General features: G+C 38.8%; 1 protein-coding gene across 2 annotated transcripts; it reads left to right on the plus strand.

Annotated features, from left to right (window-relative positions):
* The first annotated feature begins 212 nt into the window (after positions 1 to 212).
* On the plus strand, positions 213 to 14,210 carry rbm6 (RNA binding motif protein 6). Of its 2 annotated transcripts, none has more exons than XM_067503945.1 (23): positions 213 to 364; positions 1,177 to 1,237; positions 1,547 to 3,041; positions 3,144 to 3,233; positions 3,349 to 3,418; positions 4,332 to 4,405; positions 7,170 to 7,244; positions 7,884 to 8,181; positions 8,311 to 8,468; positions 8,586 to 8,686; positions 8,771 to 8,840; positions 8,937 to 9,012; positions 9,089 to 9,165; positions 9,251 to 9,365; positions 9,665 to 9,762; positions 10,038 to 10,394; positions 10,480 to 10,629; positions 10,761 to 10,826; positions 10,945 to 11,172; positions 11,259 to 11,333; positions 11,411 to 11,508; positions 11,610 to 11,661; positions 11,748 to 14,210. In XM_067503945.1, the coding sequence occupies exons 2-23, from the start codon at positions 1,197 to 1,199 to the stop codon at positions 11,841 to 11,843; spliced, it is 3,960 nt and encodes a 1,319-aa protein (XP_067360046.1). In that variant the 5' UTR covers positions 213 to 364; positions 1,177 to 1,196; the 3' UTR covers positions 11,844 to 14,210. The 2 variants fall into 2 exon arrangements, with proteins under 2 accessions (XP_067360046.1, XP_067360047.1); XM_067503946.1 differs by having other exon boundaries at positions 9,110 to 9,165.
* The last annotated feature ends 463 nt before the right edge of the window (positions 14,211 to 14,673 follow it).

Raw genomic sequence — 14,673 nt, forward strand, 5'->3', positions numbered from 1 at the left:
TTTTGTCTTACAAATAAAAATATCAGCATGCAGCTTTTGGCTGTAACTGAGATGCAACTTAATTACTTTATTGGCTGTTACAAATGGATATTAATTGATATTTAATTGATATTTGAATAAAGTATGCTTAAAAGCTTTGTAAGTACCTATCGAATTCGACAGTGATACATTTAAAAATCCGCTGGGTGGCAGTGATTTGCCCAACAGTCACATTTAGAAATAGCAAAGAAGAAGAAAGGACTTTGCCGCAGCAGCAGAAGAAGAACGTTCGCCTCCATTTTTCCATCAGTTCGTAGAAGCCATCGACGATCTGCTAAACAATAATCCTCAGAAATATCGATACTGAGCCCAAAGACGAAGCAAGGTAAGTTCGAAAGAACCAGAATCTGTCCGTCAATGGCAAAATATTTTGTTAGTGTTCTATATTTTACGTCGGCCAACTGCAAGCTAATGTTAGCGAAGTTACGTTAGCCTGGCGTCTCTCTTCAAATTTCGTCGTTGGTTAAAAATGGTCTTAAGGTCGCTATTTTTACTTCGCTAAAATTAGTATTATAGTGCGACTATTCACTTGAATTCGTCTATTCATTGGAGTCCAGCTATTTACAGTAAAGAAATAGTTTGTTTATCATGTGGCGTAGATTCTGTAGGCCTAGTGAGGGCTATAATTAGCCAGCCGCTCGTGTAGCAATCACATCACCCAGTGTTGCTGGCCCCAGGATTGACATATGCAGCCATCTTTATCCAGGACCGAAATAACATGCAAGCCGACAGAAAAACCATCATGTGCGGAGATTTCTAATCAATGCTAAGGGTAATGCAACCAGACTGAATTTCTTACCGGTTTTACTGTGATGGACTTACTGGTCTTTACCAGGTCAAAAGTGTTGAGCTTGCCCGTGTGTCAAATGTACCGTGACCATGCTGGTGACCGACTTCCGAATGCGTCGGTGGTTGCTCGTAGTTACAACAGCTGTTGAAATCAGGAAGACAACACGTTGGTCATTCTCGTCCATGCCAGTGTCTGTTGTTCATAACTTGACCCAAATGCTTGTATGTAATTGTTGTCCTGCTCGTCAATTTTATTGGTCTGTTTTTAAAAAAATGAATCTATATGTTTCTCTTTTACCTTTTTGCCTTTGTGAAATAACGCAAACCTTATCTGTAACTTGCTTGTAGATAAGCTACAGACTGCAGGCATGTGGGGTGGACCAGGACCACGGGGAGGACCACCCTTTCGGTAAATCTCTTTATTTGCTGAGATGGTATTTGGGCCATATGTCTAAATTCTGGTACTACTTGATATATTTAATCTTTTTAAAAGCAGTATCGATAATTTTTTTGCGGTAATGCATTTTTTGAAAATTACTAGTGTTTTAAATATTTTAATAAACAAGTGTCTGTATTTGTAAAGTTACACAAAATGTTCTCCATTCTCTCTCTGTGATGCCTAAACATTATGACACCATATTGTCTATCTTTTAACTGTCTATCTTATAAACTATGTTCCATTTGTTTATAATCAGCCTAATATATTAATTTATTACAGTGGTGATCATCACGGACAAATGTTCGGGGGCAGGGACCATCCTATACCTGATCATAGAGGTAGAGATGGAATGAATATGGGTCATATGGGCCCAAGGCCTGTAGATCTACCATCTGTGGATATGAGGAGAATGGACGGGCCACCCATGAGGGGGCGTGATATGGATCCACGTGAAATGCGAGGTAGAGAGCCAAATAGAGGTTTCTTCAGACCTGGAGATGAAGGAGACTTCAGTCTTAGAAGGCACTATGAAACTGCCATCAGAGACAAACTGATGAATTCTTCAGCTTTTCCAGGACCAGGCAGGAACTCAGATATGGGAGGACGGGGTATTCCGCCACCACGGGAACCAAACAGTAGATTTGACATAAGAGAGAGAGAGTCTTTTCAATATGACATGCCACGTTTTAATAATCCCAATATTGATGGACGAAGAGGATTTCCCATGGAGCGACTAGAGCAAAATGATGGATTTAGGGATATGTGTGACAGGCCCCCCATGGGCGCTGGTGATTCAGATCGCTATAATATGGACTTAGCTCCACGTGAAAGGAGAACGATGGACACTGACAGAAGGCCAGGGCCACCTTTCAATATGAGAGGTGGATTTAATTCTGACATGGATTTCAGAAATCGCCCTGGACCATCAGGTGAATTTAGAGGTAGAGATCGTTCTCCCTTAAGATTTGGAAACAGTGATGTCCAGTCAGTGAACAGGGCAAGGTCAGACATCCCTCCAGATGTTGCTAGTTCACAGAGATCAAAGTTTATTGTTGTAGAAGGTACACCCAGAGAGAGTGAGTATCCACATTCAAGTGACAGTCCCCTTATGGATTATCGTAGTGGTGAAGAAATGACTCTTGCAGAAGAATGGAAAAACCGTCAAAAGGACAAGACCCCTTTCTTGAATATGGGTAAAGGTATGGGAGGTGCACCTGAACCTAACTTCCCTGTTGGTTTTGGCAGGGATGTAAATATTAGAGACCCACCACCATTTCAAGAAATGGACAGACCATCTGTTGAATTTCCAGGGAAGGATGCTGGTTTTCCTCATGGTGACCCCTTCCCTGTCATGGATCTACCACCAGTTAGCAGCAAAGGTCCACAAGACCATCCACTCCCAGAATGTCCTCTTAAGGGCCCTCTTGGTAGAGATGAGAGTAAACATTGGCTTGGAGAAAGGGATCTGAAGCATAGTCAGAATAAGTCACGTTGTGAGGAAAGGCCCCCTTACCTTCAAAATAAGAATCAACCCTCTCATGAAATTCAGGAGCCAAATCACAGTTTTAAAGGAATGAAAGATATACCACACACTCAAGGACCTCCGAGTGGCAGTGCTGGACAGGCCAGAGACCAAGACTACAGGGACATTGATTACAGAACAGAGTCTGGGAGAGCTTTTGATTACAAATGTGAGGATCTTCAACCACCAGAAAAACCCATCAAAGAGCCAAAACCAATCGCACCTTCAAAATTTAGTGAGTCTGGTTGTCAGGTATGTTTTGTATTTGTTTTTTTTACATATATAATATTTGTTAAAAATACATGTACATTTGCGTCTTTGGTTCTGTCATTTCAATCACAATTTATGTGAAAGGATCAAGATTACCGGAGTGCATCAGTGGAGGACAAAGTTTCCAATACAGTATCTGTAATTGGTATTCCAAAGACTGCAACAATGGAGCAGGTAATAAAACAAAAAAGAAAAGCATGTTATGTTTATTGTTACCTGAGTGTTTTATTAGTAGGCAAAAACATACAGCCATAACAGAGCTTGCTCAGTGGCATATTTTTTGTTGCAGATTCTAGGTGCCTTTGTAGCTGGTGATGGTGTCCCAATGCAGGCGATGAAAATCAAAAGTGTTGTGCCCGGTAAGATTTAAGTTCCTCTGTGAAGCTGTTTGGGGCAGTTGATCGCTAACGTCCCTCGACATTTCGCTTTGTACGAGATTTGAACCTCCGCATATTTATTTACTTTTTTATTTTTATTTTAACGTTCTTGGTTGCTTTTCCTGTTGTTGTACTTTGTCAAGTGCGCAGAAAGAAAGGGACGGTGGGGTGGGTGAAATTGTCTGTTACACTATCCTTTTTAGGTTGGAGGATATGGGGGTCATTGTTAGCAAGGATTCAATATTAGTAGTGCTGGGAAAAGATTCACTGTCACTAATAACAGACCTGTCCCAAATGACTCAATGAATGTGTTTTTCAGTTTTATTTACGTACCGAAACATGTCAGCAAATTTGAAACGGAAGCTGCTTTGTTAGAGCTTTGTTCATCCTGTTGATCTCAACATCTGCCTTAGAATGAAAGCCTTCTTCCATGGATCACTTTACACATGGTTATACATGCTGCCATTCCTTTATTGTAGAGTATCTCTCAGACACTATAATTTTGTACAATTATATCTGCACATCACAGAGCTATTAGCATCTTTCTTATTTCTTTTCTTTTTTTGGTTTAGTTATTTTGTTTAAACTTGCCACCTGGTGCACACCTTGCGGTCATTCACTGGTCTGGAATATATATCTGTTAAGGCTTGGTTTATTCAAAGCCTCTCATGGAAAAGTCTGGTATATGTTCAGTCATCAGAAGATTGAATAAAACAAAAGCATAAACAAAAGTTTGTTTTCCTGAAAAGGTATGTGTTGTCAGTACAGGAGTAAAAATGTGAACACACTGATCTCGATGTATTCACCAACTGCTGTGTTTTATATTTTGGTGGGTGATTGTCATTTCTGGCGTTGACTAACAAAAACCCATCTGTATTTCAAATGCTGTCCCCAGGTTACAGCTACGATACGGCCTATGTGGAGTTTTTATACCTCGAGGATGCAGTCCACTTCATGGAGTCCAACAAGGTGGCCCATCCTCGTCACTCTACGAAGGCCATCTCTCCCATCAGGATTTCGAGGGGTTGAGAGGGCATTTAGTAGATGGGGGAGGGAGAGATCCTGGGAACGTTGGGTTGCTATTTATATTTTTTTATTTTTTAGTGAATACACTTTGGTTAAGGATATAAAGAGGTCAGTTATTTTTAGATTTTAAGGACTTATACTTCAACAGTTGGTCCTGAGTTTATGAAGTTGTAAAGTATAAATAAAAATACTTACCCACAAAGACATGGCAGTTCTTCAGGACACAAGAAAGTGGCTTTAAAAAAATCCTACTGTGTATCTGCAGAGTGAGAAGCACAATAGGTTTCCCTGTTCTTGGCCTGGATATTGTAAATTAACCCTAAACTGCTTAACCCTGTAATTGATTTGAGAAACTGTGGTGGTGGTGGGGGGGGGGGGCAGTCTCCGCATCTTTGTGTTTTTAAGAATTTGGTTTACTTTGTGCTTTTTGGACACTTCCTTTGCAAGTGCCATAGTGGATCTTTAGCTTAGAATTAGTGCTTTGTTACAACAGGTAAAGGGCGTTAAAAAGCGCTGGTTTGTGGGCTGTTGTTTCAGTCATCGGGAGGACATGAACCAGGATGTAGGATTTTAGTTCAGTTCAGTTAAAGGAACATCTGATTTCAAAGCACTGCATAGTGAAGTTTAATACGTTGGCACAGACAACCTGTGACACCTGCAACAATCATGTTATCTTTAGTCGTGACGATGAGAAGGTTAAAAAAAATTTGTTTCCCAGTATTAAATTAATAGTAATGTGCAGTTCTTTGGCAGTTGCTGCTCCGTGTTGGAAGGTATTGGAAAAGTTGAGTTAGACTTGTCTGTACGACCGTGGTGTGTGTGTGTGGTGTGGGGTTTGGGGGGTGGGGGGTTCGTTTTTTTAATGGCTGAGTGGTTTTGTCATTTTATCTCTGCTGTGTCACTGGAAAGAACTTACTGAAATCATTTAGAGTGCCATGGCAGTCTGAATGTGGAACCCTTTTGTTAATATTTAAGCCTTAACTTATGGTATTTTTATTTAGTTTTTATTTATTATTTTTTTTACATATTAAGCAGCTTGAAAAATATGTATACATTGTAATTGTCCCAACCAAATATGGGTCTAAATTGCTTCTGATGATTTTTGGCACTCTGATTGATGGCACTCTGTCAGTTGGTTGCGTCAATACTTTGGTGCAGGCTGAAATGTCTCAACAGCTAATGGATGCATTGTCGTAGAAGCTTATACAAACACCTCATAGTCACTAGGAGGAAGCTGACTGACTTTGGTCATCCCTTGACTTTTTTTTAGGTTGTTATTTTTTTGGGAGCCTGAATTTTCTCAATTCTTGGAAAGAGTTTGGAAAATGGTGCAAACATTTGGGGTTTTGGTGATTCCCCTGACTTCTCATCTAGCACCATTATCAGAAGAAATGTTTATTTACACTTTCTCAGTCTAACAATTTCATTGTCTTTTCATTAAGCATTACAGCTTCACAGACCTTCACATATGCTCAAACTTTTTCTGTGGCAAAATCCTTTGGCCAATTCAAGGCATTTTCAGTTATCTTTGACTTTTCTTGGAAACATTGCCTCTTCATTTTGTTCTCTTGAACCTTGCCAGGGAAGTTTAATCACCAGGATTTCAGCTTTCTTTTGATTGCTCTGAGCCATGTATGAGTCCTATTCTTATCTTGAGACATTGAATGCCATCTGCAGAACAGTCTGAGATTGCTCTACTCGGATCATATCTAAAAAAATTAAGGAAAAGCACCCAATCTTTTTGTGAATGGAATAATTTGGTTGTTGGTGAAATGTGTAAAATGTGTAGTACTTCCTTTGCTGTTTGTATAATTAAACTGGATGATTATATAGTACTTTATTGTGAATAATGTTTATTCACTCACTTGCTACTACGCTTTGTAATTATGGCAGCTTGTGATAGGTCAAGATGGATGATGCAAATTATTTTTATTTATTGTTTCCCATTTAGGCACCAAGATGGACATGTTTTGAAGAATTTGCACATGTAGTCTAGTTTTAGAAATAGGGATATTCATGGTAGAACTGTTGAAAGTGCAGTTGTCATTTATAATGTGTAGAAATGTATTTATTTTATTTTTTTTGTGGCTATTCAGATGTACTTCTAGTAGAGTTCACTGTTTGAGAAAACATTAACTGATATATATATATATATATATATATATATATATATATAATTTTTTTTTTTAATTAATTTAATTTAATTTAATTTTTTTTTTTTTTTTAAAGCAAAAATCCCAAGCATTCCCTAGTTACAGCTACTCACTTATAAAGATTTGCTGTTTGTTTTGTGTGAGCATGTACTTCACACCCCCGGGTGCTGGTTGTACAAAATAAGCAAGTGGAAGATGTCAGTTTGAGCTTCAGAAAATTGTGATGGGTATTGTGACATTTGATTGACCCAATGATTTAATTTTTTTTTTTTGTGTGTGTGTGTTTAATAGAATAGCCAGGAGTTTAAAAGATAAGGAAATTAATCTTTAGCTGCAGCGCTAGTTTCTCTTGAAACCACTTAGTGTAGTATGTGGGCAAATGCCATGTGTGAAGCATTGACCTTGACACCATAAGTGTTGGCCCACTTTGTCCTCAGCAGTGAAGAGGAGGGCTAAACCCTGCCACAGTGCATGTTTGGTGTCATTGATATTATTTTGGGTATAAGTCAATGGTCCAGCGCAAAGCTTATTGATAATTTCTGTTCTTCTTTCAGGGATCCCTAAAGGTTGGCACTAGAACAGCTACTTTGAAATTCATCCAGGCAGACGAATGTGATAGAGGTGTTCATGTAAGTGTAGTGATTAATACTTTTTCAACAGTTTACTGGAAATTCTCAAATAAAACCTGGTGTTCAATTAATGGGTCATGAATTAATGAGTCACAAATAGAAGTATTTTGAAAAGATTCACTTGTAGCTCTCATAGTAAATTTTGCCCTAATTTCTAGAACATTGTTGCAGTACATGTTTATACTATTGCACCACTCTGGACTGGAAGTTTTTCTCTTTAACAGATATGCTGTTGTTGCTTTACTAATTCTCATTTACCCTTACTTCTTAGCCATATTTAAAATAACAAACAAATGGTTTAAGCAAAACTGCACACCAGAATTGTAAAAGCCTTGGATTATGACCTCTGAAGTAGTAATGGACTAACTTGATTTTATATTAAATTGAAACTGTATGACCATTTGAAACGGAGCAGAAGTTCTCAGTAGAAATGCAGTTCTCAATAGAAATGAATAAAATCTACTGTGCTTATGGACATGAATGGGGAGAAAGCAAAGTAGAAATAAAGTCTTTTCTAACAATTGCCTATCCTATTTTGTGGTTTCATCTGAGACAAAGAACTGTCCAGTACCCTCACATAATATTGTTTACTTTGCTACAGTATTTAAACAACCCTTTCTTCCTTTTTCTGTGAATTAGGAATCAGATCACAAATCACCTCAACTCCAGGATCCCCAATTGCCCAGACCAGATGAACCTTTAGAACAATTGAAGACTAACTTGGGGTCCAGTGGGTCCAAACCAAAGGATGCAATGGGTTCTTTGTCCCAGGGCCAGTGGCAGCGTAGTTCTGACCTCACACCAGAGGCATGGCAGCAGCAGGTGGACCAACAGCTCCAACAGCAAGAGGCAGAGCACCAGACTGAGTCTTGGGGCAGCCGCAACCTTCCTCATCATAGTTCCCATCAATCTGAGTCCGTCTTTAAAGACAGTAAAAGTACATAAACTTGTGCTCATTTTCCTTTTGTCATAGCCCTAAATGCTATCAAACCATGATATTTGTATTGTTGTATGCTATTAAATTTTGTAAGAGAGTAACAGCATTTTTTTGTTTGTCACTGTACAGCCATGATAATAAAGAATGTGAAGCCCACCACCACAGTAGAGACTATCCTCAAAGCCTTGGATCCCTTTGCATATCTGGATGAAAGAAATGTCCGCCTAGTCAAGGCCAAGCCACCTGGAGCAAAGTGCTTCTGCTTTGTTGACATGGACTCCCATGAGGTTTCTAAAATTAATACATTTGTTACTACAATTTTATATAATTCAATTTGTGTTTCCATTCTGGATGGTGTTTCTTTGACATTTTCAAGCACTTAGGATAGTGTTATCTTTTTTTAGCAAGTGACACGTTTAGTTGAGCTCCTCACGAAACCCAGACCACTTTATATTGATGGAGTGCGCGTATATGCTGAGGTTGCAAAACCCCTGAAGAACCAAAAGTAAGTTGCCAGTGTTTCTTTTCATGTGTATTAGCAAAAACTTTGTATTGTTGCTAATTGTTATTTCCCCATCATTTGTTTCAGTTTCAGAAGAGATTTTGATAAACAAAACACTTCTATACTTGGGTGTCCACCTGAGGCCAGTATAGCAGGGGTAAGTTGTGTTCTTTATAGAACAGATCTTCAAATTAACTGAAAAAAAGGATAGTAAGAGCTGATATGACCTGTGATCTCTGTCATGGCATTACAGCAACAGCACTACCCACAACCTCCACAATTCTTGCAACCTTTACAGCAATCGGTTGGTCCTCCCCCTTTAATGCAAGGTGAGACTTCATTAGACACAGTATAGTACCCCACCCCCCTCATTCACTGTTTACTTCAGCATACAATTGTCTTTAGTAGCTTCACGTTTTTCCCCAGGTAATTTAATGACTGGCAGTAATCCCTCCCCTTCGTTAGACCCCAGTATTAACCAGGTAGGTTGAGAAGTAAAAAGCATGGTCTAGTAGATTTTTCATTTCTAGTCACGCAGATAACCGAACATTCATAACGCCATCACAGGTAGTTGGCTACTGTGACACTTTAACAGTCGATCCATCATTCCATGCTGGTGGACCTCCTGTGCCCACAGACTCAGCTGTGATGACCACAGATGGCTCACATACCTACATCTATGGTGAGAAAAGATTCAGATTCAAAAAATTGTTTCTTAGCCTACTTCCAGTACCATCACATCATTCACTTTAATCCATCTTTGATTAATGTCAGCAAATTTAGATTTTTTTTTTTATTATTTTTTTTTTTTAAAGAATCACAACTGAATTTCTTTAATGTAGTTGAAAATTACCACATCATTGACCATTTGAAATTGATAATATTAGCCAAACTACTATGATTGAGTTCTTACATTTTTATGATCTATTTGAAACAACAGTGCTCTTAGTAAGTCTTACTTGTTTTTTCTAATTCCTTCAGGCTCTGAGACTCCAGACATGTCAAACTACTTGTATGATTCCACATCAGGTTTTTACTACGATCCAGAAACGACACTGTACTATGACCCTAACTCTAGGGTAAGAAGGAAGTAGAATAGACAATATAAAAAAGAAGGTAGTACACCTGTAAAAGTCGATCATGTTATAAGTGTTTTAAAACAAATTTTCTTCCTAACAAGTGTGCTAAAAAGCTTTTATCTGTGACTGATTATTTACTAAACAGTTTAGGTCACTCAAGGCCACTATACCCCAAGAGCAATAAACAGTAATTTAAAATGTACAGAGCACAACAAATGAATAAAAAAATGCATGAAAATTTTTTTCCCTTCCAATTTCACTCCGATTGTGTCTAGTATTTCTACAATGCGCAGACCCAGGAGTACATGTACTGGGATGCTGTGTCAAAGACCTACATCCCAGTTCCAGGGGGTAACTCTTCAGAGACTCAGTCTGTCACCATGACTGCTGAAGACCAGGCTATTCTCTCCAACCCAGCAGCAGACGCTCCTCTGGAAATGAAAAAACCATCAGAGCCTTCCCACATGACAGATGCTCCGACATCAGTTCACACGTCTGTTGCCAGCTCTGGTCCAGATTCTGTCGAGTCTTCTACAGCAACCCCTGACAAGAAAGAAGATGATGACACTGCTAAAAAGGACAAAGAAAAGGATAACAAAGAGGAGAAGCCGAAAAGTCTTGCAGCTGTCAAGGTAGCAATGCAGTTATACTAGTGTGACAAAAAGTGAAATGCGTGTTTCAAGGGCTGGTAGCTAAGTACTTCATTTCTGTTTTTAGATTATGAAAGACATGGAGCGCTGGGCAAAACTCCAGAATCGTCAAAAGGATAGTGTCCGTGCCCCATCACCAGTGCTGAAGACTGGAATGGACGATGATAAGAGGCAATCTAAATCAGCTGATGCTGGTTTTGCTATCTTTGAGAGGAAGGTTGGACACATTTCCAACACTTACATTTTTCTAATTAGTATATGTAATTTTACCATTGAATTTGAGATGGAAGAATTATTAATTTCTGCAGTTTTATAATGATTTCACAATCCAATTATCTATATCATCAGATTTCAGGTGGAGATGATCTTTTTAAAAAGCCCCTTGCTCCTCCTAAGAAGGATGAAAAATCAAAGGTATGAATCTGGTACAGGCTACTTGGTATACCTGTACGTATAAGACACTGACCTTTGGGACACGAGTTAAAAATACAAGCCACAAAATCTCTTAATACCAATTTTTTTTGTATCTCAGCGTCCAATGGGCTCTCTGGGAATGCTAGCATCAGACTATGCAGCTGGAAGTGATGAAGAGGTAGAAGAGGATAAGGAGGAGGCAGCTAAAGGGAGTCAGGCCAGCCAGGCTGACGACAAGGAGGACAAACTGACAGATTGGAAGAAGATGGCCTGCCTGCTGTGTAGAAGACAGTTCCCCAACAAAGATGCTCTGATCCGTCACCAGCAGCTTTCTGACCTGCACAAAGTACAGCTTATTTAGCTTTGAATGAACACTAGTTGACAGTGATTCCATAAATATAGTCTCTAATATTCAGTGTTTTGTCTCAACAGCAAAATATGGAGATCCATCTTAAGATTAAAAGGTCAAAGAAGGAGCTAGAAGCACTTGAGAACCAAGAAAAAGAAGTAAGTGAAAATATTGAGATGGTAAAAAGATAAAGAGTAGAGAACTGTTTGGTAATGCTAGAATATGTCCCCCAAAGCTGAATGCCAGAGAAGTTACTAGATCACCAGAACAGAAAAGAAGAAAAAACCATCACCAGCAGCCGCAGCATCAAAATACTTGGGCTGGAAGCTCCAGGTGGGTCGGGTTAAAATGATTAAAATTAGAACCAAATGGCATCAAGCATGTTATTTTCAATATATTTGGATTCTGCCTAATAATTAGTTCTACATGTTCAGGGAGATGAATAAAGTCAGTGAGCGGCCTGGTTTAGGGGCTGAACTTGTCCCGGTATGTGTGAATTCTTTTTTTAATCTTATTTTGAGTAATATCTTGTTTTTGGTGGTTTGTTAAACCTCTTGCATTTTTTTCTCTAGCAAAAGAAGAAGAAAGACCCTGTTGTTTGGGACCATGCCACCTACAAACAAGCAGTACGCAAGGCCATGTTTGCACGGTTTAAGGAACTTGAGTGATCTCATCTGAACACATCCTCACTTTAAAAAGTGAAACTTTATTGACCTGCTTGTCCATCTTGACATGAGAAAGCCCTTTCACCTTCTTAACTGTTTTCCTGCCTTGGACACTGTTACTTTGTAGACCCACCGTTTTCTACAGTTGGATGAAGTGGCCTAAAACAGTGGAACTAAATCAGAGTAAAAAGAACTAAAAGGATTATTTCACATCCATAACTATGGATGCTGTACAGAATGTGTTGATTAATGCTGTTAGTTGGATTTTTGTCCATCTTTTATGTGTGGCCTCGGTGTAGAATTGTTACTTCTTCTTTTTTTTTTTCCTTTAACGATATAGTCATATTGGCCACAGTTGTTTTTCTTTTTTTTACTTTTACTTTTTTACTTATGTGCATATTTTTAAGTAAAAAGATGATTATGGACTCCCTTCTATGGATGTTTTAATTATTTTTAATGTTTTGAAGGTTGTCCTATATGTATACGCCTTGTGGCCAGTAGATGGCACAAGGTTCATGTCTAGTACCAAAGTAAGCATTGCTGAATTGTACAGGGTAGAGGATTTGTGCTATGAATACCAGTTGGGGCTTGCTCAAACAATCTTTTTGCTTTTGACACAACAATAACAGTTCTTAGCAGATGCAGGTGTAATGTGTCCCAGTTGTCCACTGCAGGAGAACACAAAGCTTTCCCTCTGACCTTTACTGATATGAAGGAACCAGCCCTCACCCTCCCTATGGCTGAGGTTCACTGAATGTTGAACATTGCTTGGGTTTAGTGTGCTGACATACTAGCTCCTCTGAGAGCAGTAACAAGAACACTGGGGATCATGGGGAGCTGCAGTCAATGACAAACAGCACAGTGTAGGAGCGAGGCCAACCCTTTTTTTTTTTTTTTTTTTTTTTTTAAATGTGTGCAACAATTATGCATCCTACTATGTGCCTCTGTTTACGCACTTAACAAATGAGGTTTGAAAAGCCTGAACAAAGAGTCCTGTACAGGTAGCTTGCATTATATTTTTATGCCTTCTTTGGCATAAGTCCTTTTCAACTAGCAGACACAGAGTCTCTGTGTCTGAGGAGACAGGGAAACATGGTATCAAAGCCTTACAATTCCATGTAAACCGTATTTTGTGGCTTGCCAACAAACCACAGTGATTTATCCCAGGTTCAGATGCATTTGCAGTAAACCTTGATACAGCGAGTTGCAGGATTATTTTTGAGAGAACCCAATTTGTTGTAATGCAGCTGTAACCAAATCCAGTTGTAATATTTCTTCTGTTTAGTCATAGACCACTACACTGTTAGTATGAGTCCATTAAGGCTGAACTTGACAGAATTACAGTTTTTCTCTATCGATAAAAGATATTTCCTGGAATCTCCTACTTTTCTAAAAACAGTAAACACAACCTAAATTTCAGGCTACATTCATAAAACCTTTGACTAGTCTGGCAAAACCAAACAACTCAAAACTATGTTTTATTTGTTCAAAGCTAAACATTGCTGTCAGGCTACACAAGAGTAGGCAATGCATAAATAATACACAGCAGTCGTTACCCACTACACACACACAAAAGCACTGCTCTAGGAATAACAGCAAAAAACAAAACTTTGATAAATTCTGCATATTATTTCATATCTAATCTTATTTGACAGTTCTTGTTCTAGGTCGTCCTCCTCATCCTCTTCTTCCTTCTCGTCCACATGCTCTTAATACATCTATTGTTTCCACCCATTGCACACTTTGCAGTTTGAACAGAACTTGCAAATGCCACTTGCATTTAACCAGGATTTTATGGTGTTTACTTACTGGGTTCAACGCTAATCACTGACTGAACACAATTGTGTACAGTCTTACAGTGTACCAACACGCACAATGAGACATTAAGATTTTTCACATTAACTTTATGATGTTGGAAAAGTTGTGGAAATGTGTTAAAATAAGTTGCATGCTTTAGAGCCCACAGGTCACATCAAGTGAAAGAAAATGGGGGCAGGTTCTATTATTCCATCTTTATTTAAACAATATCCTATGATTTAGTGTATTCTGTGAGTGAATAGGCTGCACAAAATAAGCTCAGGTATTTTGCTTATTCCTCTTTGTAAAGAATTTGAATGTATGCTGTATCCATTGAAATAATAATGTGCTTGCATTTCAGTGGCTCTTTTAAATTACTTTGCATATTGTTGTTGTCCCCTGGTAAGATGAAATGTTCACATATTTTCATTTCATGTAAGTAAGTCTATCTAATGTCATGATGCCAATCAAAGGAATCAATTTTCAGAGCAACAGGCAGACTCCCTGTCTATTTCCATATAAATTAAGTTTTGTTTTGTTTTTTAACCAAGATTAACAGGTTTTGTATGTGTGTTTCGTGGTGTGGGTCTTTGTCTTCGTCATTGCCAAGGTTATTGTATCATCTAGATCTTATGTCAGTAGGATCCTACCTACTGGTAGGTCTTAGCATTTTTCATTTTAACAGACATCTCAAAGTCACAGGGTAAAGGATTACCCCCCACCCCTTCACACATCACCACCACCACCACCACCCAAATGGCAGAAAGGGGCATTTGGAGGAGAAATCTCTGTAGACCAATTTCCATTTCTTTCTTCTCCATGCTGTCACTGGAACCCAAAGACACCCCCCAGCTCTCAGTGACAGATGTCATCATTACTCCGAGCAGCCTATGGAATGAAAATTAATGTGTAGTTAGTCTGTGAGGAAGAGGGGCCAAACAGAGAGAAGTAGAGTATGGAGAGCTGCCATGTTACTATCCTTACTGTGTGTGTATGTGCAGGAGAGCTTTCAGGCAGTGTGAATGGCAGGAAGTGT

The sequence above is a fragment of the Channa argus genome, chromosome 5 (assembly GCF_033026475.1).
Source record: "Channa argus isolate prfri chromosome 5, Channa argus male v1.0, whole genome shotgun sequence".
Lineage (NCBI taxonomy): Eukaryota > Metazoa > Chordata > Actinopteri > Anabantiformes > Channidae > Channa > Channa argus.